Source organism: Melozone crissalis, unplaced genomic scaffold (assembly GCF_028551555.1).
Source record: "Melozone crissalis strain CALT ecotype California unplaced genomic scaffold, PUWL_Pcris_2 ptg000027l_1, whole genome shotgun sequence".
NCBI lineage: Eukaryota > Metazoa > Chordata > Aves > Passeriformes > Passerellidae > Melozone > Melozone crissalis.
The window spans coordinates 72,700,375-72,726,008 of record NW_026535805.1 but is presented as its reverse complement, the minus strand read 5'-3'; the positions used below and the strand labels follow the sequence as shown (position 1 = coordinate 72,726,008).

At 41.6% G+C, this 25,634-nt stretch overlaps 1 protein-coding gene across 1 annotated transcript; it reads left to right on the top strand.

Annotated features, from left to right (window-relative positions):
* NT5E (5'-nucleotidase ecto) lies at positions 1–25,429 on the top strand. Its single transcript, XM_054279173.1, has 9 exons — positions 1–321; positions 4,893–5,115; positions 10,489–10,677; positions 15,112–15,309; positions 16,733–16,884; positions 20,086–20,198; positions 21,022–21,167; positions 22,675–22,875; positions 24,445–25,429. Exons 1-9 carry the CDS (start codon positions 1–3, stop codon positions 24,600–24,602), a joined length of 1,701 nt encoding a protein of 566 aa, XP_054135148.1. The 3' UTR covers positions 24,603–25,429.
* The last annotated feature ends 205 nt before the right edge of the window (positions 25,430–25,634 follow it).

Genomic DNA, 25,634 nt, shown 5'->3' with positions numbered 1-25,634 from the left:
ATGGCGGGGCTGTGTCTCTGGCTGTGCCTGTGCACGGCGGCGGCGGCGGCGGCGGAGCTGCGGCTGACCCTGCTGCACACCAACGACGTGCACGGGCGGGTGGAGGCGCAGGGCGAGGGCCCGCGGCGCTGCGCGGCCGGAGCGCCGGGATGCTTCGGCGGCGTGGCGCGGAGAGCGGCGCGGGTGGCGGCGGAGCGGGCCGCGCACCGCAACGTGCTGCTGCTGGACGCCGGGGACCAGTACCAGGGCACCGTGTGGTTCTCCCGCTTCAAGGGCCGGGAGGCGGTCCACTTCATGAACCTCCTGCGCTACGATGCCATGGTAAAGCGGGCCGGGGGACGGCGAGAGGCGCGGTGGGGTCTTCCCCTCCCTCTCTCCCCTTGGCTGCTGGGTCTATTCCTGCCTTTCCTCGCCCCGTGCCGGTTTTTCGCATTGCCGCCTCCTCCGGTGCGTAAAGTTGCCTCAGAAAAGGCTGTAGGTAATGCTAAAATCGTGGCCAAAGGCAAGTGGGAGGCAGACGAGGAGAAGGGAAGTGATTTGGTAACGGGTAATGAACTCCCGGCCGAATTAAGTCGAGAGCTGGCAGCCCCGCGGGCAGCCAGAAACCGGGAGATGATGGCAAGGCTACCCAGAGAGATGCAATGGGACTCTCCTTGGCAGATGCGGGCAAGGGGCTGGACGGGCTCTGTTGGAGAGGGGTTGGCAAGCCATGGAATGACCCCAGCAAAAAGCCAGGTGAAGAGTCTGGTCTGAGACAAGGGTGTCACCTACCTGAGGCTTGCAGTCTGTCCTGCTTCGGTCGTGCGGGAGGGCACAGGTGGCATAGGTTGGCAGTGCTATTTCAAAGGGTGGAGGTTTTTAATTTTCATCAATCCCACCCTGGTTGTGTCCAGTGCCCTCAGAGCTGTGGTATATAAGGGGTATATAAGGGGCTGTGTACAAACAGCCCAGGGATCGCAACAGCGCCTTAGTGAGGAAGGTCTCTGAGGCTGTGCTAACCGCGCACCTTTACTCTGCCTCTTTTGGTCATGCAAGTGCTGAGAGGAAGGCAGAATTTGTGGCTGAGGTGGTTGGGGGATGTCACTCCATGTCCTTAAATCTTTTGTCGCAGGGCAGTGGCTTATTTTGCTTGTGTACAATCCCGGAAAGGAGAGAGATTAAAGTCACGTTTGAGCATGGCTGCTGTTGTGAGAGTGACTGGAACTTTATTTCATCCCATCTGTCAGCTTGAGGGGAAAATCTTCTGGGCATATCACATTCTCTGTCTTCGTCTTTTTTGCTTTGCCTGGAAAGGACGGTGCTTTCATTTGCAGGAGAAAATGGCTTCACCTGTGTATTCCCTCTGTCTCAGGACAGCTGTGGAAGGGAAAGTCATGCCCCAGTGCACTTTCTTAGGCTAAGCACCAGACAGACAGGTCTGTGAGCGATACTGCTCCCTGTTCACGTGCCCTAGTGAACGGTTTTTTAATTGTGAAACATTAACAGGGTCTTTCCTCCCAATGGTGATGGAGAGTGTGTACATTCAGGACTCATCTCACTGAGAGCTGGAGAGCACCTTGGGATTCTGCAGTGCAAGAAATAGCTTGAGGTGTTTTTTCCTACTTTCTTCATAAAGCTTTCTGCTGTCTGTCAATTTTCAGTCTTGTGCTTGCTGGTATAACTGGTTCATGGGCAGCCTGCGAGCCTGTACAGTTCCTGATTTTATCACAAGAAGAAATTTTTTCAGGCGGTGTTGAAGTACTGTTCAGTTTTAGAAAAGTTATGTAGGAACAATCTGGTTTTGGAGATACCATGAGTTTTTTCATCAGAATAAGCTTTAAAAAATAAACCCACCCCATACCAGATATCCAGATGCTTGTGCCAGATGTGAATGCCTTAGGCAAAGTAGCCAACCACTTGTGCTCTGTGGAGGACCAGTATTCTATTACAATTTAAATTGAAGGTGACAGGATAGGTGCTAAACGTTGTGTAGATTTTCAGTCCTTCTCTGCTGCCAAAGACCCTGAGGAATAGATGCCCAGTGTCGGGCAGTGCTGCAGAATCTGTTTCTATTCGTCTGTCTGTGGACCGTGGGAGGCCGTGCAGTGGGGATGGTGGCTGGGTGGGGGCACAGGGAGCAGGGCAAGAGCCGCACTGAGAAGGGTGAGATAGTGCTTCTTCTTCAAACAGAATTTGGGAAACCACATCCCTGACAGTAGGGGTGGGGATTACTGAAAGTTTAGAAGTGGGCTACAGGGCTAGGATTACAAACAGGGTGAAGGAGGGAGCATGAGTCATTAAAGTTGTTCCAGGATGCGGGCAGGAGGCATAGGAGGATTTAGGACAGCCTGGAAGCATTAGAGGTTTTCTCCATAAATAGGAGAAATTTCCTTTTTTAACTTTCTTTTTCTCATTTATACCTGTTATCACCTCCAAACTGTTTTCTCCTGTTTAATTTCCTCCCAAAAAATTTCATGACACCAGCTTTTTTTTTCTGATGTAATTAAGACTAAAATCCAATATAAATTCCTCAAAGGCAGTAATTGGAAAGGTGATACAAGTCTTCTAGCTTTACTTTTAAGTTTCATCCTTCTGTTAATTTGTATCCTGATTTTTGAAATATTTTTAGACTTGCTGCTTGTGAAAAACAGGATTATATAATCACATGTTGTGTGCCTGAATATTTCTGTTTATTCCCCCTTGTGACTTGCACTTATGCTGGCCAAAAGATTCAGATTTGGTTAAGGGATATTGCACAGGTGCAGAGTCCCAGGAGCTCTGAGTGTGAGGGCAGTTAGTTAGAGTATAGCAACCCAAAACGGTCCACATCTTCCTCCTCAGAGAAGGAGTAGCATCAAAAGTAAAACCATATTTTAGCCATCAGTGATTTCTCATTAACAACTTAGTAACCACCCTCACCACAGGAAAAGTTTTGATTAAAGGAAAAGTTTTGATTAAAGCCAGTGTCCTAATGGACATGAAATAATCCAAATGCAAGACAACAAAGCCAAGAGAACAATCTTTCCTAACTGGTTTGTTGGGTTAGAATTCTGAGATTTTTTCCTCCAACAAGCTGGTGGCAGTTATAGCCCATTCAATTTCTTAATTCATTTGCAACCTTTTTTTTTTTTGTTGGGGTTTAATTGCATATTTATGAGAAACAAAGGGCATGTGCACTAGCCAAAAGGAAAGAGCTTTTTGCCATTCCAATAGACTCTACCAGTCCATAGATATCTTTTCAGAACATCCAGACAGCATCAAGATTAATGTTTTTTTTTCTCTCTATTAGTATTTTTTTACAGCAAATTAGATTGCAATTAGAATACAGTTAGAAATGGAACATAGTTGGAGCGCACTGTGTTTTCCCAAGTGAGGATTTTTTTACAGATAGTTCTTGGTTCTTTTGGAAAAGTGCTGCAGCAGCACACAAACAATTTGGCTCCTTCCCAGGGGTGTGAGCAGTGTTCTCACCAGTGTCAGCAGGAACAGCTGATTTCCAATGCAAGTTACTGCTGATATCCTGAAATTTCCACCGAGCCGTTGACTAACTGCCTGTGAAGATAAAAGGAGCCGGGAATGTTTATCTGCCCAAGAGAAAAACACTGCCAACCAATTGACTGAAATATTGAGCTCCCAGACCTGTGGTGGCTTAAGGTGCTCCTTGGTTTGGAACATGATCAGGGTTCATACAGCCAATTCCAGAATAAAAACTGGGGCAAGCACAGCTGGGTGTGTGGGCTGTTTAAGTAGAACAGAATGGTACATAAGCCACCTGAGATAATGAATGCAGATTTACCCATTTAATTTCAGAATGAAATTTTAGAACACTTTTGCTTGGAAGAGTTGGCCCATTGGCTTTGGTACCTCTTACGTGCTTTGGTCCAGCTGCAACCTGAAACCTCGTATAGATTTATTATTTACCAGGTTATACAATTGTAGTGTTTCTGTGGCTGCATCTTTTCCTTGCCTAACACCTAAATGTGCTACAAAGTCCTGGCGTGTATTGTGCTTCTGCAAAATGCCATCTATGGAGGTTTTGCTGGCATATCACCAAACTTGCAGGCAAATTAGGCTGAGTATGAAAAAGGGGCAGGTAGGGGAAATTTTCCTCGAGGTAAGTCCCTTTCCAAACCAAACATTCTCATCTGGGTGGTATTGCCTTGCTAATAAATAAACAGGACTGCTCATTTTGTGTGGCAGTCTCAACATTTCACGTGTTAAGTGCACACCCATGTGTGTGCACACACATCCACTGTGAGTTGGGTCTGGGGACTCTCCCTGACTGATAAACATTACATCTTCCATAGGCAAGTAATGATATTGATGGAGGATAGGAAATGATATTTTCTTGTTGCATGGTAAAGCACAGAAGAACCTTTACTAAGTGCAACGTAAGTATGTTTTAAAAACTGTAGTCCAAGCAAAAAGCTCTTAAAATGCAATTTTTATTTAAAGAACATGCTATATATCAATGACAATATTTGTTTTCTTCAGTATTTAAACAACATATTTTCCATACACAAAATATATGTTTTTCCTTTCTGGTTATTATTAATCCTCTTTTTTAGAGCTACAGGATGTAAAATGAAAGGGGTTTTGACCTGATACACTGTCACAAACAGATAGGTTTTGGATTTTGAAATCTGTATCATGTATCTGTATCACATCATCTGTATTTCACATCTGAATCCATGTAAGAGAGTCTGCAAAACAAAAACCTACATCTAAAAAGAAAAACAACCCAACCACTTCTGTGTTCACGAGAAACAGGAATGTGTTGGTTTAGAAAAGTTAGGATTTTCTTTCATAGAACATAGACTTTGTTTTCTCAAACATACCATGTAAATAATTATGAGACAATTTACACCGAATATTTGAGGTAGGGTCTCATATTTTCTTCTTGCTTTTTGCAGGCTTTGGGTAACCATGAGTTTGATGAAGGTGTGAGTGGATTATTGGATCCTCTTCTTAAAAATGCAAATTTTACAGTCCTGAGTGCAAATATTAAAGGGAAAACTCCGTTAGCAAACGAAATGATGAAATATGTTCATCCTTTTAAAATAGTTCATTTTGACTCAGAGTCAGTTGGAATTGTTGGCTACACTACAAAGGAAACTTCTTTTCTTTCCCAGCCAGGTATGTTTTCTTTAGTATGAAAGTTTTTGTCCTTTGTTACTATTTTGCTATTTGCCTACTTTTTAAAATCCAAAGATGAATGTTTGCAGCAGAAAAGTAGGAAGTCTGTTGTTTTATCAGTATCTACTTGTATTACTCAACTTTGCCTGATTTTTAACCTTAAAAAGGCCTGATAACATTAAAACCCTCTTTTATACAGACCTGGACCATATCTGTGAATATCAGAAAGTCACTGAGATTGCAGGAGAGCTCAGGGGTTGTTGGGCTTTTATTCTTGCTTGGGTTTTTAAAGTTATATTCCATGATAATTTACAGTTATTCATCTGTTTAAACAAAAGTTAAAACATGAATGCAACAAGAGGTTCCTACTTGTTTTTGAAGCAAAAGTTGCCCAAGATGTTTTTAGCCTCTCAAAATATTTGCAGAAATTTGACTACAGAAGGAACACCCATCCAGCTTTTACCACAATTGCTTCATTCATGTGTAAAATTAGAATTTATCAGGAAGAAGACTTTTCAATTTCTGACTATTTTTTCCAGCTTTTTAGGGGGTTTGGTTTGATGAGGGTTTTGTTTGGGTTTGGTTTTTTTGCTAAAATAAAATGGTCTACTGGAATGAGAAACACATTTAAATCAGCTGTTGGAGATATGAGTCACTGCCCGCATAGAGTTCAGTCTACATGTAACAAAAACAGAGTTTCTTCCCTGGGTTTTGCAGTTAGGGATACTCTTAGAGCTGCTTTGAAACACTTTCACATTGAAAAGGGTCTTCATATTATTATTTCATGTTATTATTTCTCTTTCTATTGCTTAGTAATATAGAAATAGTGCATTGTTTTCCTGGAAAAAAAGGAATATTATATTCTAATATATTCTAATACTTTGAGCAAGTATTAGAATATAAAACTCTTCCTTCTGTGATTTTTAATTCCAATGTTGTATGTTTAACCTGTCAAGAAATGGACATCTGAAGTCTGAATAGACTTATTGATCTCACTTCTGTTTTTTAGTGATGTGGTTTTGGCTTCCTGTCTTTTTGTCTCCCCGCAAAAAAAAAAGAAAACGAATCTGTTTTTTGTGAAGGCAATAGAATTTCACCTGTGCCTGAGGTTATGAGGGTGGATATTATCAGATGTCATGCTAGGTTTGAATAATGACAGCCAATATTGTCTTCTGTTAGGGAGTAATAAAATCTGCTGCTGCTTTTCTTCCAAACACCCGTGTCAGGGCAGCGAGATCATCAAAGTAACCATCTTGCAAATAAATACACTAGGTGAAAATCCAGATAGTGCTGGAATGATTCTATGAAGCATTTGAATACATTTCCAATAACATTCAGACATCATAACCAATGCCTCAGTATGCTGAGATACTGTAAGAGACCACAGCTAGATAAAAAAGCAGTGGTAAAAGGGAAATCCTGTTAGCTCCATTGAAGGAGCTGAAGCATCCCTAACCACAGTGTAACTGAGCAAAAGGCAGAGGAAATTTTAACAGCAACATTTATAGTGATCAGAGTTTTTCTAGTTTTCTGCTTTGCCTTTTTGGTGTGTGGAGGAATATTTAGAAGCTTTGAAAATGTGAACTCAGGACATATTAATACACCCCAGTGACTATATCTTGCCCGTGACCTAGCAATCCTTCAGACTGGTGAAATCGTGGCAGACATCAGGCTAAATAATTATCAATCTAATTCCTTATATTCAACTGATAAGGGACCTTGCTAATTTTAAATTCAGCACCTTCCTTATCTCTACACATTTCTTCCAGATGATTCCGTTTTCTCTGCCTCTGTGTGCTTTGGCATACTCTACACTCTTAGGGCATTCTCAAGGCAAACAGGAAGCTTGAGAATGCTGAAACATGAATTCCTACATTACTGCCTTCTGTGGAAGTATTTTGTGAGTGTGATTTCTTCTATTGTTAAATCTCCATAACTTCCACCCAGCTATGAAATTACCACTTGTACTTTTCATAGTCTGCTTAAAAAAAGGTTATCAAAAGACTTGAACAGAATATAAAGTCCTTAAATCTCAGTGTTTGCATCGGGAGGGACCAACTAATCTCTGCTGAAGGTACTGTTAACGCCACTGTTTGGAAACCCTAGGGATGGGAAACACATTTATAGATTACAGTCAACTGGCAGTTTTTCTGGAGTTCTCTGTTTTGCCATGTACAGCTATCTCAGCTGAGTGTCCAGCAGGTTTTTCTATGTCCTGAAAGAGTAGCTCATAACTTGGCACACAGACACAGTTACCTGTGTATTTACTTTCTAGTATTTGATGGTTCCAGCCTACTTGCTTTAGTTCTGTAATGTTGTTTGGTCCACTGTATTTTTGTATAAGGTGTAAATGCAAACCTACTTACTCTGTAGTAACCTTACAGGCAGCAAAATATTTACTTAAACTATCAACTTGGCAGAGTTTTTAAAAATGGAATTTTAAATTGCATTTATTCCACTTTATTTTGGCTATCATGCATAATATTTTTAACAGGCAGACGGTTCTTCTCCCTTGTTCAGTTGCAACAGTTTGGCTGTTTTTTCTGAAACTCTACCTCACCTAGAAAGAGGATGCCAAATCAGCTTAAAACTTTGAAAGAGAAGTGGAATATTGACATGAGCAATAAGTTAGTAATTTTGATTCAGATTGTTTTGAAAAATGCCCAGATGAGTGCTAAGCAGTATGCTGCTTTTTGCCTGGTTTCTTAGAGAATTGAACACTGTGTAATTGCTCTTACAGTCCCCCACTGTAAAACTTTCAAACTGCTGGCCCATTTCATCTCAACTACATCAAATACTCTGATGACCAGGATGCAGAGCTGTGTGCAGTGCCATGGCTAGGCCATGGAGAAGGGGTGAAAGAAGCCCCTGCAGCCCCAGGCAGAATTCCCTTTCTGAGGGCAAGGCAGACAACAAGGACATCAGTGGGTGGGTGCGTTGGCAGTGGGATGACACACCCGAGCTCTGGTGTCTGTCTGTCCTGACAGGACAGTCCTGGGAGAGGGATGGGCTTACCTGCATGGGATGGGCCTTGACCTTCCCCTCATGATGCGACTGGGTCAGTTTGTTTTGATACCTTTTCTCTACAACTGCCTGAAAGAAGGGTGTAGCAAGGTGGGGAACAGTGTCCTTCTCCTAAGTAACAAGTGACAGAGGAAATGCCCTCAAAGATTTTCCAGGGGAGATTTACGTTGGATTTTTGGAAAAAATTCTTCTTGGAAAGGGTTGTCAAGCACTGGAACAGACTGCCCAGGGAAGTGCTGGAGTCACCATCCCTGGAGGTGTGGATGTGGCACTTAGGAACACAGTTTGGTGGTGGAATTGGCAGTGCTGGATTAATGGTTGGACTCTATAATCTCAGAGGCATTTTCCAGCCTAAAGAATTCTATGATTCTGTGGGTTGAAGACTAATGATAGCATGTCTTCAATGCAGAAGACTCATTTGTAGGCTGCAATGGCATAGAGGCATAACAGAGCTGGCGCTGATGGGGACAGTTTTTTGTCATGGACCCCTGGCTACTGGCCATGGGACAAGTTAGCCCACAGGCACCTGCATGCTGGTGCAGCTTGTCAGTGGCTCGTTCCTGCTGTCTGTTTGAAGAGCTCAGCTCTCTTTGCAGAACTGGTCCCCACAGCAGTGGGGCGCAGCTGGTCCATGGTGGAGGGAGGAGTACGTGAGGAGCCTGAGCTCAGGGATCAGTTCTTGCACTTCCCTTTCTGCCAGCTGCTCTGCATCAGGTCCAGCTGCTGTCGATGCAAGGATGTGCAAAGAGGGGCTGAAGCCAGTGGCTTCCTTCAGCCTGGAGAAGAAGGCTAAGAGGGAACCAAACACAGTCTTCCACTGGTGTAAGGGGATTTTTTAGAGAAGACAGGGACAGAGACTTCCCAGAGGGGAAAAGAAATGACAAGAAACAATGGGCTCAAGCAGTAACAGAGGGAATTATGGTGGGACTTAAGGAAAAAATTTGTCATGGTAAGCATAGTTAAGCCATTAAACATGTTGCTTAGAGTGACTGGAATTTCAGCCAGCTCAGACTAGACCCTGAGCATCCTCATTTGGCTTTCAGTTCCTGCTTTGATGGGTTTTGGACTACATGGCTCCTGGAGGTCTCTTCCAACCTCAATTAACTTCTGACTCTTTGATTCTGAGAAGAGGTCCACAGGAAGAAAATGTGGGGATGCACTGCACAATTCGCTCTGCAATGTGCAGTACAAAGATTCCCTCGGGCACTAACAGAACTATTGAATGGGTGTGGTGCTGAACCAACTTATGTAACCCTCTTTTATCTCTTCCATTGTAGCAGCTTCCTCTTCATTTCCTGAAACATTTTGCAGTGGATTGTGGATTCGGTTCACTCCTCCCTTTGTTATGAAATAATGTAAATCTTTTTACTTTAAAGGCATTTTTCAAAATGATTTGATAAAAAAATTCTGCAGGAAGGAGAGGAATTAGGTAGAGGAGGAATTGGTAGAAAAGTCACTTGGTTGTCTTCACCAGAAAGTCGAAGTTGAACCTGTCCCTAAGCTTTACTCTTAAAGCTTTGTCAGGGAAATTATCCTCTTACATAGGAAGTCCTTTTGTGCAACCCAAACCACTGTGCCCAGGATAAAAACGCCTGTCATTCTAGTGTTCATGTAACTGTTTGTCACATTAGAGTAATTTCAACAGGCACAGAAAACTTGCAGAAGGACTGTTGGTTTCCCAACGTTCTTGTCCGGAAAAGGTTTCCCCTTTCCAGACTTTCCATTCCTTATGCTGTTGTTTTAGGATGGTAGCTCAGATGTGTGCTGTGCTGTATTGGCATTACTGAGTCTGGTTCACATTAGGTGAGAGTATTTGTATCAAAAGGGAGGATTTGAAGAAGCTGCTTTTTAAAGCCTTGAGGAGGGGGGATAAAGGAAAGAACAAGATGAGCATGCAGTAAAAAGGGAGATTTAACTTGGGAGAAGATAGATGATCTCCAACAAATACAGTTGGGGAAGAAAAAAAACTTTGTGATAGAATACAAGTGTTTATATGCAAACATTTCAGTTTCCTTTCCCTAGTATAAATAATAAAAGTCATTCAATTTTTGATCCTACCATTGATGCCACTGAATTTTTTTACGGAGTTATAACTTTTTTTAATCTAGGCAAGTACATACAGCTTGTTGCAGAAATGTTGTATTACTCTAAGCACACAGGTGCTCCTGAGAGGCTGAAAAATAATGGGTCAGATCAAGAGCTTGAACCAGATAAGGATATTTGAAAGGCACTGCCATTCAAAATCCTTTTAATTATACAAACTAATCTCTGATGTCAATTACTTTATTTCAAAGTAGCAATTAAGGTACTTTGTAAGTAAATTCTTTTTGTTTACTTTCTTTTTTTAAGGGGATGATGTAACCTTTGAAGATGAAATTGAAGCATTGCAACTGCAAGTGAATAAACTCACTGCTATGGGAGTGAACAAAATAATTGCACTAGGACATTCTGGTTTTACCGTGGACAAAAATATTGCTCAAAAAGTAAAAGGAGTGGATGTTGTGATTGGAGGACATACAAACACATTTCTCTATACAGGTATTTTACTTCTTACTAAAATGTTGCTTCTGAAGCTGAGCTGAAACTGTTTTAAACTTGGAGAACTTTCACTAATGTAGTTTACTGCTGGCTGCACTCAGCCAGGTTCATAGCTGGTACATGTCCATAATTTCCATGGAAGAAACCAATTCAAAACAGCCTGTGCACACCAAGTACCACAACTCACTGAGAGCTTCCATAATGCTGTGGATGTTCAAGGTGACCTATGCAAAGTGGGGAAGAGGAACAAAGGTAGTAATACCTGTAAATTACTGCTAAACATACCATAATTTAAGCTCACATCTATAAAAGAATAAATTGGTTGTCTACTTTTAAACATGCATGTGACTTAATCAGAAAAATCAATCACAGAAGACTTCAAAACTGCTATGGTGTTGATTTTCTCTACAATCTGATTCTATATTCATAGGTCTTCATTTAGTCTGACATTAAAATACTTTCCCCAAGTTTCATCTGTTTTTTTCAATACCTCTTTTATTCTTCTTTATTCTTCTTTTCTCTAGAGGCAGATGTCATTCTAGAGATAAACATTGCTAATCTGTTTTCTCCTGCAGTAGTGCTACTTTAGGAGACACCTACCATCAGCACCTTCCCCAGTGCTGTTACCTTCCCCACAGTGTAAGGACACAAGTCAAAGAGAGGCTGTTTTGTTGTTCTGTTTGATTGAATTTTTAAAATCCTTTAAATTTAACAGAAGCTTTAATAACTGGATGAGACTATAATGGGGATTTTCTGTAATTTTTAGAAAAGTTTCCTATGTGCCCGAGTCACAGGGATAACATTATGTACCCTACCCTAGGAACTTGACCACTTAAAAGGTTTGCACTATCATCCTCTCCTCTCCCAATTCATCTCCTCTCTGTTTCTCATGCCTTTTTTTTCTTATCTGCACTCTCACCTTTTGTTATCTCACTTGTTAAAAAGAAACAACTGCATGCCACTGTTACACACTGAGCAGATCAGAATATCTCTTGAATTTGGCCTCAGGGAATAACTTTGATGACCAATCTGGAGGCACAAAGCATTTACACACCTACCTACAAGTCAGAGCTCACAAATACTTTGCATGGCGGTGCAGCAGAGAAGTAGCCAAAGTGGAACAAAAAGCAGGATGGAACATCCCAATACCATCTGTCTAAGAGTGACCAAGGGGGATGGTTGAGGGTACTGGATGAGCCTGTGGAGACACTTTACTCAGATCTGCCCATGTTTCCCACCAGTTTGCAGCTCAGGGACTCCCCAAGATAAAAATTATATTTTGATATTTGCTGGCTCCATCTCCTCCTGACTACCTTCAAGTTCCACAGCTGCCTGTAGCAGGGCTTCCAACACTGACCTGCACAAGCCACAGAGACCTTGGTCTTGTCTTGGGGTGCAGCATGCAATTTTACTGAATTATTTTTGAGATGGGAAAAACAAGGATGGATTCCATATACAAAGTGTGCATTCCTTGTGGATTTACACAGTGGAATCCATATTCTTTTCCACTGTGTTGTGCACAATGTCTGTAGAGAGTGTGCTGTGTTGGCCAATGCCTGTAGAGATTTTGTGCCTCATCGTGGTAGCCACAGTAGTCAAAATACCTTTGTGGGTGTGATCCAAAGAGGTGCCACATGTCACAATTTGGAACCATGATATGAAGTGCTGCAGGAGCTATCTGAGCTCATATCTTGTCTAGATCTGCAGGAGTTTGCAAGCACACCTCTAGTCATCCCAGAGAGTGGCCTGCTCTGATCAGACTGGATTATGTCAAGCCATTCCAGCCCTCCCCCTCTGTGGCTGTCCAAGATTCACAGTGCCAGAGAGAGCACACTGCAGGAGACTCTGCAGCCTTCAGGTTAAAAATCTCAGCTAGGAATGAGTTCTGGTCCCTTTTCCAAGGGCTCTACTCTTTTGATGAAACAAAACTCTCTAAATACTTTTATTAATACTGGCAAGGTGAGAAAAATAATGTCTGGGGGAGATACACCAAAAGTATCTATTTAGTCTAAACACGATTTTTGACAGGATGTGGTCTGAGCATATAATTTTTATCCCAAGTGCTGTGAAACACATGCTCACCCGTTCAGGAGCATCCTGAGTGCATTTGTGAACTGAGTCACAGCCACCAGTCAGCATTCCCAGAGAAACAGCCACATCTGTGGAGGTGATTGCACTGCAGAGTAAAACATCTGATTCGAAACGTCTTTCTGCATGTCTCAAGCTGCTTATATTAAGCTTATAAGCTCTCATTTAAATCAAGAGGTGTAATCAATAAGTGTCAGCAGAATCTGGGTGAATGTTCCAACTCAGTCTAAGTGGGGATGTATGAGCTGTTCAGCCTGTTCTGTCATGGAAGTTTAGAGACATACTGCCCATGGAGGCATTTCCACAGAGAAATCTTAATGTAAGGGTTTCATCTTGGACTAGTCCAACCTGTCTCTAAGATATTTGCCAATCTCCAGTTTATCCACAGGTTATAAGGCAAATATTGTCCTGACTTGTTCAGGTGTGCATTTGGTTTGTAGAACTGATTCAACCAGCAGTGGTAGTTTTGGGTTAGAGCAGTTGAATTTCTGGTTTTCATCAGAACTGATGTTATGAAAATGTAGTGTGTTGGCTAAAACAGGGTTAGAAATAGATAAGTGTTGCATGTTCTTCAGTCACCCAGTATGAATTTGTGCATTTGTAATGAAGCAGTGTCTCATGCCTTCACTGAGCATGAATTCTAGTGCTGCTGGGGTAAGATGCACTGAATAGTCTTTGCATTTCAGAAGGAACATATCTATCTTACAAGGGAAAGATGTCATAGTGCTAATTAATCCTGAAAAGAAGCATCAGAATCAGAAAGTATTTTGTTAGAAAACAAGAAATGAGTAAGACTCTGGACAAGCCATTAAATACACACAGCTGATATAAACTATAATAATGCCTAGAAAGAATATCTTTCTAATGCTCTGTTCATTTGAGGACTAAAGAAGGACAAGAAATCAAAACTTATTCCTTTTTCAGTTCAGAAAACCCCAAAGCCACTTTTGCGTGCATAAATCCTGGAGAGTCCTCATTAGTTACAGGATTTCTTAAATTTTTCCCTAAATAAACAAATAGTTAAGTGGCACTCCAAGGAACCAACTCTGTTGGCCTGGCTGAAAGTAGAAAATCTAGTTCTGTGGTAAGTTTGGTTCAGTTTGTTGCAGCTCCCCTCCCTGGAGAAATAGGAGGTATTAGAGAGGAATATGAATTGTATTGGAGTTCTAGCAGGAATATTTATCGTGCTGCTTATCCTATGATTTGATATGAAGTAAACAAATGTAAATGGAAGGAAGCAAGTTGTTCTGTGAGCAGTGGAAGTGAAGAGGCTGCTTTCCTCTGGATCCACCTCCTCTGCACCTGCTCCCCCCGCCCCTGCCTTGCCAGCAGCCCTGAGCTCCTCAACACACGGATGGGAAATGCCACCACCTTTGGGACAGGAGGCAGCAGCAGCCTCTGAGGGAGCTCTGCCACACAGCACGTGATGGCTCTTGGAGCTACCCAGCCTTGGTCTGACAGTGGGGCAGAAATAATGCAGGAATAACAGCAGGGAGAGATACTACTCAGATAATGTTGTCAATACTCAGATAATGTCAAGGAGACACGGAGAAGCCTGGTACCCTTGAGGCAAGACCTGTGCTGTGCAGGTCCAGTTTTCTTTGCCACTTTCTGCCCTGTGTGGCTTCTAAATCCTGTGGCCAATTGAACTCTCTCTTTTTTTCTGCCAGTGCCTTCCCTTAATCTGTTTCCAAGTCCTACCTCTAGTCATCTTTCTTTGCAGGTTGATAGGAATTTTGAATCCATGACCACACAACTTTAATGCTAATGAAGGTTGGTTTTGCAGAGGGTTTACAGGCTGTCTGAAATTTTGGAGGCTGTTTGGTATAGTGAAAAAAAAATCAGCTGGCTCTATGTACGAATTTACAGAAGTGTTTATAGGTATTCTGTCTGCTTATTAGCAGTAAAATTCATTAGACTTTTTCAGACCATGAAGTCTGATGTATGTTTTACTCTGATTCTTACTTTCTGCCTGATGCAGAATAATGTGGTGCAAAGGCTCAATAGTAAACTTTTTGCCCAGTGGCTGGTATGTTTGCATTACTGAGGGGTTTGGATTGCAATAATTGGAATGAAAAGTTGCTTTGTTGCTGTTGTGATGTGATGTCATGGCGGAGTGTGCAGTCAAAACTTCAGAAAACACTGTGGTAGTTATTTGAGTTCATGTCCTGAAAACAACACTGTCTCTTATGAGATAACTGAACGATCAAATGTCTGCTTGTTAGCCATGGCTGTTTCCATCCTGGCTGGGTTTGTTAAGGCTGAGAAACATTTGAAATGTCACTGTAGTAACTCCTTGAAGGTCACATGAGCTGAAGAGCCGCTTTTCATGCTTGTTCTGTGCAGGCACCCCACCCTCCACTGAACTGCCAGCTGGCCCCTATCCATTCATGGTTGACTCAGATGATGGGAGGAAGGTGCCAGTTGTACAAGCTTACGCTTATGGAAAATATCTTGGTTACTTGAATGTTACATTTGACAAGAAAGGAAATGTAGTTGAAGCAGTTGGAAACCCCATTCTGCTGGACAGCAGCTTTCCTGAAGGTATGTGGACTAGGCATTTGAGTTTGCCTACAGCACTCTGCTACAATTCAAGTCCTGTCATGTTAAATACAATGTCTGAATAAGAATTCAGCTTTCTTTCTGAGCTTGCCCATTCTCTTCTGTGAAGGGTTCAGCCTGTGTAACAGTTGAATATGCATGCATTCAGAGTGTGTTTTTATCTATTTAAAATCCCTGAAAGTCCTTTTGTAAGAGTTCAGGTGATACAATACCCTACCACTTTGTAGGACCTGTTTTAGCTAGTCCTGTAATTGTGATTTAAAAGATTATGAGGACTAATTTACAGTTTTGCCACAGGCTGGGTTCTTCAGAGCAGAGTTTAGAGCAATATGGAAAGTGGAAATGTTCCAGGAAAAACTTGAACTATCCTGCCAAGTGCTCTGCCAAAGTGCAAATGCAATACAAAACTGCATACAAACCCATGAGTTCTTGTATGCAGTTTTAACTCTGAAACATTTAAAGAAGTGGGAGGAGGAGAATCTCTCTGTCACTTTTTGTTTGTAACTCTATCTGAGCTCTGTTAACTGTTTTTTTTTGTCAGCTCTGCAATTACCCAGGGCTGGTTTTCTAATCTGTTTCTTCTCCTGTGTTTTTTTGTATGAAGTTCTGAGCTTTTATCAGACTTTCTGGGTTCTACCTGAGTATTTGTAAAACAAATAGTTTAAAAATTATTTGTTCATAGATATTGACTGTATTATTCTCACTACCTAATAATGTAGTGAGATGATGTAATGAAACTGTACATTCTCCCCTTGAAGTCAGTAAAACTTAAAATTCAGATACACTGATGGTAAAATTTCATAGATGTTGTTCTTGCTGACAGCTGTGAGCAAATTGATTAAAAACTAGTAGCTGATATAAAATAGTTGTAACATCTGTCTGCATATATAAGTATCTTTGGTTTCTTTCTGAAAGAATTAAATTTTCACCTAAGAGACAGATGTGCATAAAGAATTAATTTCTTCAAAGTGTTTATTCCCTGATATTGATATTTGAGCCATTTTTCCTTTTAGTACAACATTAAAGGGAGGAAATTACAAACAGCAAAAAAAAATTTGCATCAAAGACCAATCTCACTTGTATTTTTAAAATTCTCTCACCTGTCAAGGTAGGTACTAGAAAACCCATCAGTCAGAGGTTAGAACAGGACTGGGAAAAAGTACAGAGGAGGTAACCTTGCTGTGGCACAGGACTAGATTATTCCCTTGATTGTCCTGTCCTGCCTTCTCCCCTTACAGGCTTTTTTTGAAGTGAATGTAGTTGCCATGTTGCTTGAGAAGTTTTTAGGGAAAGTGCAACCTTTTAGAATCTTGAACGTTTTCTTTTCCTAAGTTTGTATTCACTGAAGTGTCATTAATATGAGATATGTATGATGCTTATTTTACGCTTTTATATTACTTTACAGATGAGCACATTAAGGAAGAAGTGGAAAAATGGAGAGAAAACCTGGGGAATTATTCTGAAGAGATTGGAAAAACTAGTGTTTACCTGAATGGTACAAGCCAAGCATGCCATTTCCAAGAATGTAACATGGGCAATTTGCTTTGTGATGCTGTGGTAAGATGTTTTCACCACTACTGGTGGCAATTACATCTAAGGGTTACTGCAGAGCTGTCCAGTTCCAAACTATCAGCACATGGGCTCTGTGCCTGCTTTCCTACAGTGCAATATCCAGCGTGTCCCTAGAAAGACCTGGCAGAAGCGAGGCTGGAAGGAATGCTGCTGCAGAGAGTCAGCAGCAGTTTATTCTTTGTGCACAGCCTCACAGAGAGAACAGCTTATTCACAGATGCCTTTGAGGCTGCACTTTCAAGGGATGTGGCAGTCTGATCTAAGGGCCCAGCAAGGAGGAGAGCTCAGCTCCCCTGCCCCTCTCCTGCTACTGGCCCCTGCTCACAGCACTCACCCTCTGTCCTCTCATTACTCGCTGGGCTTTGCTGTCACTTCAGTGCACCGGCACAGAAAATAAATCTGGGTAATCTTCTGTCAAACTGCTGACAAGAATTGTCCCCCTGAAGAGCCCAAAAGGTGCCAGCTGAAGCAAGGAGGGGGTGGGAGAGGCCATGAACCCAGCTGGGCACAGAACACCCCAGCCCAGAAGGAGCCACCAGCCCCTGCTGTGTTCTGACAGGCACTACTGGGCTTTAACAGTCACATAACTCCAGAAAAGTCTTTTTACAAGAGGTCACTTCCAGTTTTTAAACTTCCTGAGTTTGACTGCTTTACTGCCCTGCAGCAACATCATTTCATTTAAGTGTTTCAGGGAAAAACATTCACTAATGTAACTCTTTCCAGAAAATTAACTTTCCCATAAAGGGAAAGTTAAGGGACAGTTAATAATCATGACTTAGATATGCTATTTATCTAGTCCAAAGCTATTTATCTAGTCCATGGTATTGCTCTTATTATAGTCCTCAAAATAATTCTCTAGTTCAAGAGCTGGTTTTCAAATCAGACTAATGTTTGGGAATTCTGCATACAGTTCTCCTAGAACTGGAGCATCTTGCTTTTTTAATTCTGCTAGATTTTTTAATATCTTTATTTGCAAAAATGTGAACAAATGCTTTGGCACTTTTCAAGCTTAAAGAAAGTAACCCTGCAATCTTTCAGAAGTTTGTAGATTTTCTTGCAATACATTTTTTCTTAGGAGATCAAATTCTATTTTAGTTCAATCAATGTCCCTAGACAATCACCTGCAGTCATCAGCAGATACATAGATTTCTCTTCATGTTGCCTTGCCAGTTCTGTACTTGCTTTCCTGTCTGCTAACATGTGGTCAGAGGTATAAAGGTAAAAAATAGATCTGCCTGTTCCATAAGCTTTAATATTTAGAGCTGTCCTGAGAAATGGAGAGACTGAGAATTGCAGAAGATTGAAGGTTTGTGCTGGGTCAAAACAGAGATCCATTTAGTTCAGTGATGCATCTCAACCAGTAACCCAAAATCTCAGAATAGAAAGGTTGACAGGCCTAGATGGCATTTTACAAAGGACTTTAAAGCGACTCAGAGGTGAAAAGACTGTGAAATTGGTAACAGCACTGTGTGAGCTCCTCTTTTAAGCTGCCTCAGCTCAGGGCTGGGAAGTTGCAATCCTTTGATTAAGAGTTACAAACCTAAGCATGGCTCTGGCCTCAGGGCATGACTTTGATGAGTAAGCTGGAGGCACAAAGCATTTACACAGCTGCAAGTCAGAGGTCACAAACACTTCACAAGGGATGCAGCAGAGAAGTGACCCACCTGGAGCACATGACAGGACCATTCATCCCTAAGTTTTGTCTCCAAGAATGACAGAGTGGGGTTGATAGGGGATGAGCATACTCCTGGACAAGCCTGTGGAGCTGCTGTGCTCAGATCTGCTGTGTCCCCCACCAGCTCACAGCTCAGGCATTCCCAAGGCAGAAGAAGTCTCTTGACACTTCCTGGCTCAACTGGAACGTGTGAGGAGAGCAAGAAACAGCAACAGGGAGAGAGGGAGGGAAAAGGGGAGGGAGACAGTGGGGATTAGCTCCTGCAGAGTGGCTCCCCTGCCCTTGGCCTGCCTCCAGCCTTCCCAGCAGCTGGTGCCAGGGTGTTCCACTATGGACCTGCACATCCTGCAGAGACCTTGCTCTTGTCAGTGCCTAGCTTGCTGCTGCCCACTGCCTGCATAACTGCTGGGGGTCAAGAGGTCCTTGCTCTGGAACTTGCTTCCTATCCACCATCACACCACTCAAGAAGATTTTATAGCCTTCTTGAATACTTCCTTCCATGATCTCTACCTGGTCAGATAATCCAAGTCTACATCATCATTCTACATTCAGAAGTTTTGTGTGTCTTTGGCCATCCTCGTCACCCCTCTCTGAATCTTTTAGGTTTTTTATCATTCTTGAAATGAGAAAAGACACAAATTCCTACCCAGCCTCCACATGCCCTTCTTCATTTCATAGGCTTCTGTCATGTGCTTCCTGTACTTCTCTCTGTAAAACCAAAGAGTTATGGCCATAGTCACTCCTGTATGGAAAGTAGTCCATCCTATTATCCTAGGTCATTTCAGCCTTTCCCATTCTACTCAGTTATTTCTGAGCATTAACACTGGAGACTTATCATTCTGATGCAACTGGGCAAATATCTGGTCTTCATTTCCTTTACTATTAAGGATGTTACAAGCAAATATTACCTTGTCCTTGCATTTTGTCGGGGCCTCGCCACTGAGCTGCTGGGGACCCATTGCTGTGCAGAGTAGACTTTCTAATCTACTATTCCTGTTCTTCCACTGTTCTACACCTTTCTAGTTACCCAAGACCATTCCAAATACTAAAAACCAACCACAGAGGAGCTGAAAAAACTTAATTTCTGGCAAAATGATTAATTAATACTTTCCCTAAGAGATTTTAATGAACAACAGTATTTAAGGTCCTCTTCACTTCTCAGTTCCCCAAATATGCTTGAATCTTTTGTCTTTATCACAGTCACTAAAATAAAAAAATCACTTTTCCTTTGTTCAGCTGGCCTGCCTTGACCATGTCATAGACACACAGACTAGGGCAGAGCTTGAGAGTTAATTACAGTAAAGGGCAAATATTTTTCATGTTAAGAGTTTTAAAAAGCAAAATAATTACTTGGGTTTTTTAGCAACTAAGTATTTTACAACAGGGCTGAAGATAATGAGAAAAAAGTCAAAACCTTTCTGTGTTTTTTCAATCTCAGATTGTACTTGGTGTAAATTTCCAGAGGCTATAGTAAGTGAAGATAAAACCTGTTTAAACATTTTCCTTTGGTAGCTTTATGAGAATGTCAGGCGTCCGGATCAGAAGACCTGGAACCACGTTTCAATGTGCATCCTGAATGGAGGTGGGATTCGGTCACCCATTGATGAGCAGAGCACTAATGGTAGGTTAAATTACCAGCTGAATGGCAGCTTCATCAGAGGAGGAAGGAATCAAGTTATGTCAGCCTGAACACAGTAATAGGTATGGGCTTGTTCTGATGGGCTTTGCACAGTGTTAGGTGTGATTTCTCAAATGGTTGTCCATCATTTGAGCACAACTGCACTCAGGCTGACATTGACAGAAGTCTCTAGCATTGTTTGTACACAATGCTTTTTACAATTTCCCTCTCTCCTTGCTGCCTTGGAACAAAGGAAGGTCTCCTGCTGTACAGGGTCATCGGGTATGGTCGCTGTGAGCCTTCTGTAGTCTGCTGTAGAGTAAGTAAATTCTGGGGGTTCTGAATGCTAAGGTTTTAGTTTTTATTTTCCTGATACCACATAAATGAAATGTGAAAATAAACAGCTTTCTCAGTTCAGCTAAATCTTTCTGTGGGACTATGTGAATAAATCTTAACTGGAAAAAGTGCCTGATGTAGTATGAATAGCTGTGTTTTATCCTAGATTGGTGCTTTGTCATGTATTTTAGTAGCTCTGTTCTAATAGCAATACATGCAGTTACACCAAACTCTGATTTATTGGTCTTGATACTTGCTGGACAATAAAAGATATAGGTTCTTTGGGAACCTGCAAAAAATATGTGAATCTCACTCCTACAAGCCCTCATTCCCTCATTTTCTTAAACTGTATTTGCCATGTTCCTTGTCAAAAACTTGATGTTAAACAATCCTAAAATAATTCTGTAAACAGGAAAAAGAAACACACACACACCCCAACAATAACAAAAAAAATCCAAACAAAGAAGTGAACAAAGTGTCTTTCCCCCAGGTAGCATTACTGTGGAAGATTTGCTGTCTGTTCTGCCATTTGGAGGTCGTTTTGATATGGTGACATTAAAAGGTTCCACACTGAAAGAAGCTTTTGAGCACAGTGTGAGGAGATATGGAAAAGGAAGTGGAGAGCTGCTGCAGGTTGGAGGTATATTTTCTTCTTTCTTCTTCTCAGTTTTCCAAAACAGCCATCCCTCCTGTTGGTCTTTTTACATCTGGAAGGCTTTTTTTAAGAATGGAATGTCAAGCTGGCCATACATCCTCATCCTGTGCCTCCCACATGCCAGCCAGCAGCCACTCTTTATGCCATGTGTGTTTAATTGAGCCACAGCAGCACAGGGCCCATCGCTGCTCCCTTCAGCAGAGACAGTGCTCCTGAGCTCCCAAACCCATAATGGCATCAGTTTAACACTGCAATTAGCCAGGGGAAAATAGAATTTAGTGTAGCTGTAGCACAGAAATAGCTACAACTCCAGTTTTTAGTTCCTAACTGGCAGCCTACCTGACGTGCCAAACTGGATAGCTGTGCTGAATTTCAGTTTATCAAAATCACTTTGTGCAATTCTCTAATGACTGATGACAGTTTTAGAGTTTGTCCAACTGGGCTATGGAATTGCTCCAGTGAATTTCTAAACATTTTATGGATGAACTGTTAATATAAAAAAGCTACTCAAATCTTCAATTGCAGCTATCTATATGTTTATCCAGATGTGTATTAGGCTACAGTCATGTTTATTCCTGGTGTCTCTGTGATTTAGTGCAGATTTTATTGTTTAGTTAGCAGAAGAGCTGAACTTCAAGGGCAGGGGTTGATGCATTCCCTCCCTCCAAGCCTCTCATCCCATACCCCCTGGCAATGTGATCCCTCACATGCCACAGACACAGTGTCTCACACTTTCACCAGTTCTTAGGTACCTCTAAGGTGGAACAGGAACAAGCTCTGCTTGCTGCCTCTCCACAGAAAAAGAAGAAAACCAGTAGCTCTGGAAAGGGTTCAGGATGGAACATGCAGAGCAGGAAGAGTGCTGGGATTGGAAGAGCCTCAGTGCTTTGAAGGACCTTTAGTGGCTTCCTCATCTGCAGGTTCTTGGCAGGGCTGCTCTGGGGGCCTGGCTCTCCCCTGGCCCTGATCAAGGCAGGCTCACAGTGAGAAATGTTGCCTTTCCTACAGTGAGGAGACACTGCCTCATGTACAGCCCTGGTCTAGCATTCCTTTTTCAGGACACTGCCTATTATCCAGAATAGCTACCAAGTTAGGCTGGCTGGCCTTGAAAAAAGTAATTTCAGCCAACAGGCCAGGGAAACAAGAAAACATGTGACTATAGAAATAAGGGAAGGTATTTTTATCTTGCAGTACTCCAATCCCATGACCAGTAATTTCCTTTTGTGGAGTAGAGATGAGAACAGACATCAGATAAGTAAACGAGGTGGGACAGTGCTCCAGCAATTCTTATTTCTCTGGAATGTTTTTGCATAGAAGTTGAGTAAGTGTGCAAAGGACACAGGGCATTAACTGGTGCAATTCAGAACAATACAACTCTTCGTCACAGAAAGTAATGCAAAGATCCAGCTGAAGATGAGGGAGAATGCTGCTTGTGGCCCTGTGTGTTCAACATGCCCTGCACTAAGTGGCATTCCAATGTGTATTTTTGTAGGCATCCATGTGGTCTATGATCTCTCCAGAGCCCCAGGAAGCAGAGTTGTTAGCTTGGAAGTGCTTTGCACAGCGTGCCGAGTCCCAGCCTATGTCCCGCTCCAGATGGATGAAATATACAACGTGACTCTGCCATCCTATATGTTATTTGGAGGAGATGGCTACAGCATGCTGAAAGACAAAAATCTGGGATACAGTAAAGGTAAGGGGGATACAGTCCAGGTAAGTATGGGCTCTAACAGGGTAGCAGGCAAACAACTCACAAAAATTAAAAGATCTTTCTACAGTATAAACCTCAGACTTTTTGCCTATACTCCATGATTAAACTTTCTTCTACCCTGACAGCTCTGGCTTGCTAGATTTGGTTGTAGGCAGCAACTCTATTCTTTTTCAGTTAAAACCACAGAAGTTTCAAAGAGAAACATTATCAATTCAGCAGTGCTCAGAGAGCAGTCCTAAGGTTGTGGTAAACCAGAAAAGCAGCAAAGAACACGTAGAGTACATCTTACACTGCCTTGCACTTGTACTCATTACTGAAAGATGCTATTTTCTACAGACCTTAAATTTCCACTGTATAGAATTATTTAGAAAGACAGAATCATCACCTCTAGTGTTAAACAACATGCAGCTCAGGTGAACAACATAGGGTGAGGGGAAAGATGCCAACCTGCTCGAAGGGAATTTTGGCCCAGCCAAAACCAGGGAGCCCTGGGAGCTCTGCAGGCAGCAGAAGGCAGGGTGCCACAGACACCACACCACAGAGGTGGAACAGAGGTGTTTTATAACACTGGCTTAAGGTCCTCTAAAGCTGCATGCAAAGTGTTAGAATGCCTCTGTTTGTACAATTGGTATCGTCCATCCTTAAAGATGAAAGGAAATTTGAAAAAAATTGAGATTAAAATCCATTATTTCTGAAAACAAAAGGGCTGTGGGGCTGTATTTAAAAAAAAATGTCTTGTAGGAGCCCATCTACATTTTTGCAGAACTTTAATTTTTTATGTTCTGCTTATGCATGATGAAAGCATGCTTTTACCTCAAAAATTTTCCTTTTGGATCTTTGTTACAGGTAATTTTTTGTTTCTACAGGTGTTTAAATTTAAAGGTGATTCTCACAGGTACAACTGGTGTTTTAAATCAAGTTCAGCAAAATTTGATTTAAACATCAGCCCTACTCATGAGACTGAGAAAGATCATTAGGAACAGTGAAAGGCAACAACCTGTAAGGTTCTGGTAAAGTCTTTCAGTACAACAGAAGGGTAAAACTGTAATTATTCTTAAGTTGGAAGGTTAAGAGCTTGTATCAGAAGGGGCTCATTGCATGGTTGGCAGCAGTGACTGAAAAGGGTCTCGCACTAGCAGTGCCAAGACTAAAAACTTCTCCTAAATAAAGTAAATATGAAAAAGTATAACCAATAGCTTTGCCAGGTCTACAGCCCTATACCCCAAACAGGTGAGAGACTATCTCAATCTACCTGAATTGAAAAATTGTAATTTTTGTAATTTTTTTGTAATTGTAATAAATTCAAAACAAAACAAGCCAAACAAAGCAAAAATAATTTGTGTGTTTGTTTGTAAAATCTGGTTTGTAGCCAAATTTTTGCTACCACAAATTCTGGTTACAAACCACCACAGGTGATGTGTGCTGATTCAGAATGGCAAAGCATAGAAAACAATTTGATTCTTGAGCTAAAACTGGAATGTAGGCAAGTTCTTACATTTTGCTTAAGAGCTTGGCAGATGCACAGAACAGTTTTTTTGTTTGTTTCTTTAGGTGAACCTGACGTTGAGGTTGTTTCCCGCTACCTCCAGAGAATGAAGAGAGTTTACCCAGCGGTTGAAGGTCGAATAAAATTTTCTTCTGGAAGTCTTACTGAAGCTAGTCTAACCTTGATCTCTGTATTGTTGACTGTAACATTCCTGCACACTTGATTTTTTGTTTGGAGGAATACGGGAGGAGAGGTGATGCTGAGGAAGCTGTAAGAGACCTGTTCTCTTCTGTTACACCTTACAATGAATGAGCAGTGAGGTTGCTGCATGTCAGCAATCAGCAGCCCCCTGCCTTGTCTTTAACCTGGTGGTGCCACTGGAGCACTGTGTGCAGGGCAAGGGGCACAATCCACAACTTCTCTTGGTCAGAATCAGCAGGTACCTGAAACTGAGGTCTCAAAAGCAAAGTTCCAGTGAATACTTACTGCTCAATCATAAAACAGTGACAAACTGAAATGGGTTATTATAAATTGTCAAATTCTTTTAACTGCTTTAGACAGCGAGTTAAGAACCTGAACCCAGACATAAACAAGATTCTAGAAATGGATTTATTATAGATATATATTCCTTTCTTTGGTCTCCACTCAGGGTTAAGGTATTCAATCTAATATCTCTATTTTGCTTCCAGTCATATTTATCATACCTACATGAATACCTGAAAGAGCTGGATTAAACTTGGTGCCATTAAAATCATGAAGTCTATTTAATATGCAATTTTAAGAAGTTTTTCTTTTACTACTGAAAAAGAATTATCACACTTTTATTTTCCATTAATAAAGGATGCTTGACTTGATTTTGACCAATTTTAACAAATTGAGTATTCTTCACTCTTAAATATGACCAGTTTGGGGACTGTATCGAGAGTGAGAACACAATCTGTGACTGTATTTCATATAAATATGCTCACTTTTAAACCTCTTCCAAAGAACAAAGCACAGGACTGCTGCCTGTTACTCTGTATTAGCAACATTCCAAGAAAACGTCAGATACAGGCACTGACTCCTGCAGCACTTTTGGCATCCTTTGGAAATAGTCAGGTAATGGGGCTTTTTACAGCATAACCTGGCTTTATGATAACTGTGATTATATCTCTTCTATGGGAAGGCTGTGTTTAAAAAAATAGCTGTAAGAGACAGGCTAGTAAGTATGAAATCATATTAAATGCTAAACGTACATTGCTGATGCTTTATCAAG

Coding starts and splice junctions, on each gene's coding strand:
- NT5E (XM_054279173.1), top strand. CDS start 1: ATGGCGGGGCTGTGTCTCTGGCTGTGCCTGTGCACGGCGGCGGCGGCG. Junction 15,310..16,732: donor GGACAGCAGCTTTCCTGAAG/GTATGTGGACTA, acceptor ATTACTTTACAG/ATGAGCACATTAAGGAAGAA. Junction 22,876..24,444: donor AAATCTGGGATACAGTAAAG/GTAAGGGGGATA, acceptor TTGTTTCTTTAG/GTGAACCTGACGTTGAGGTT.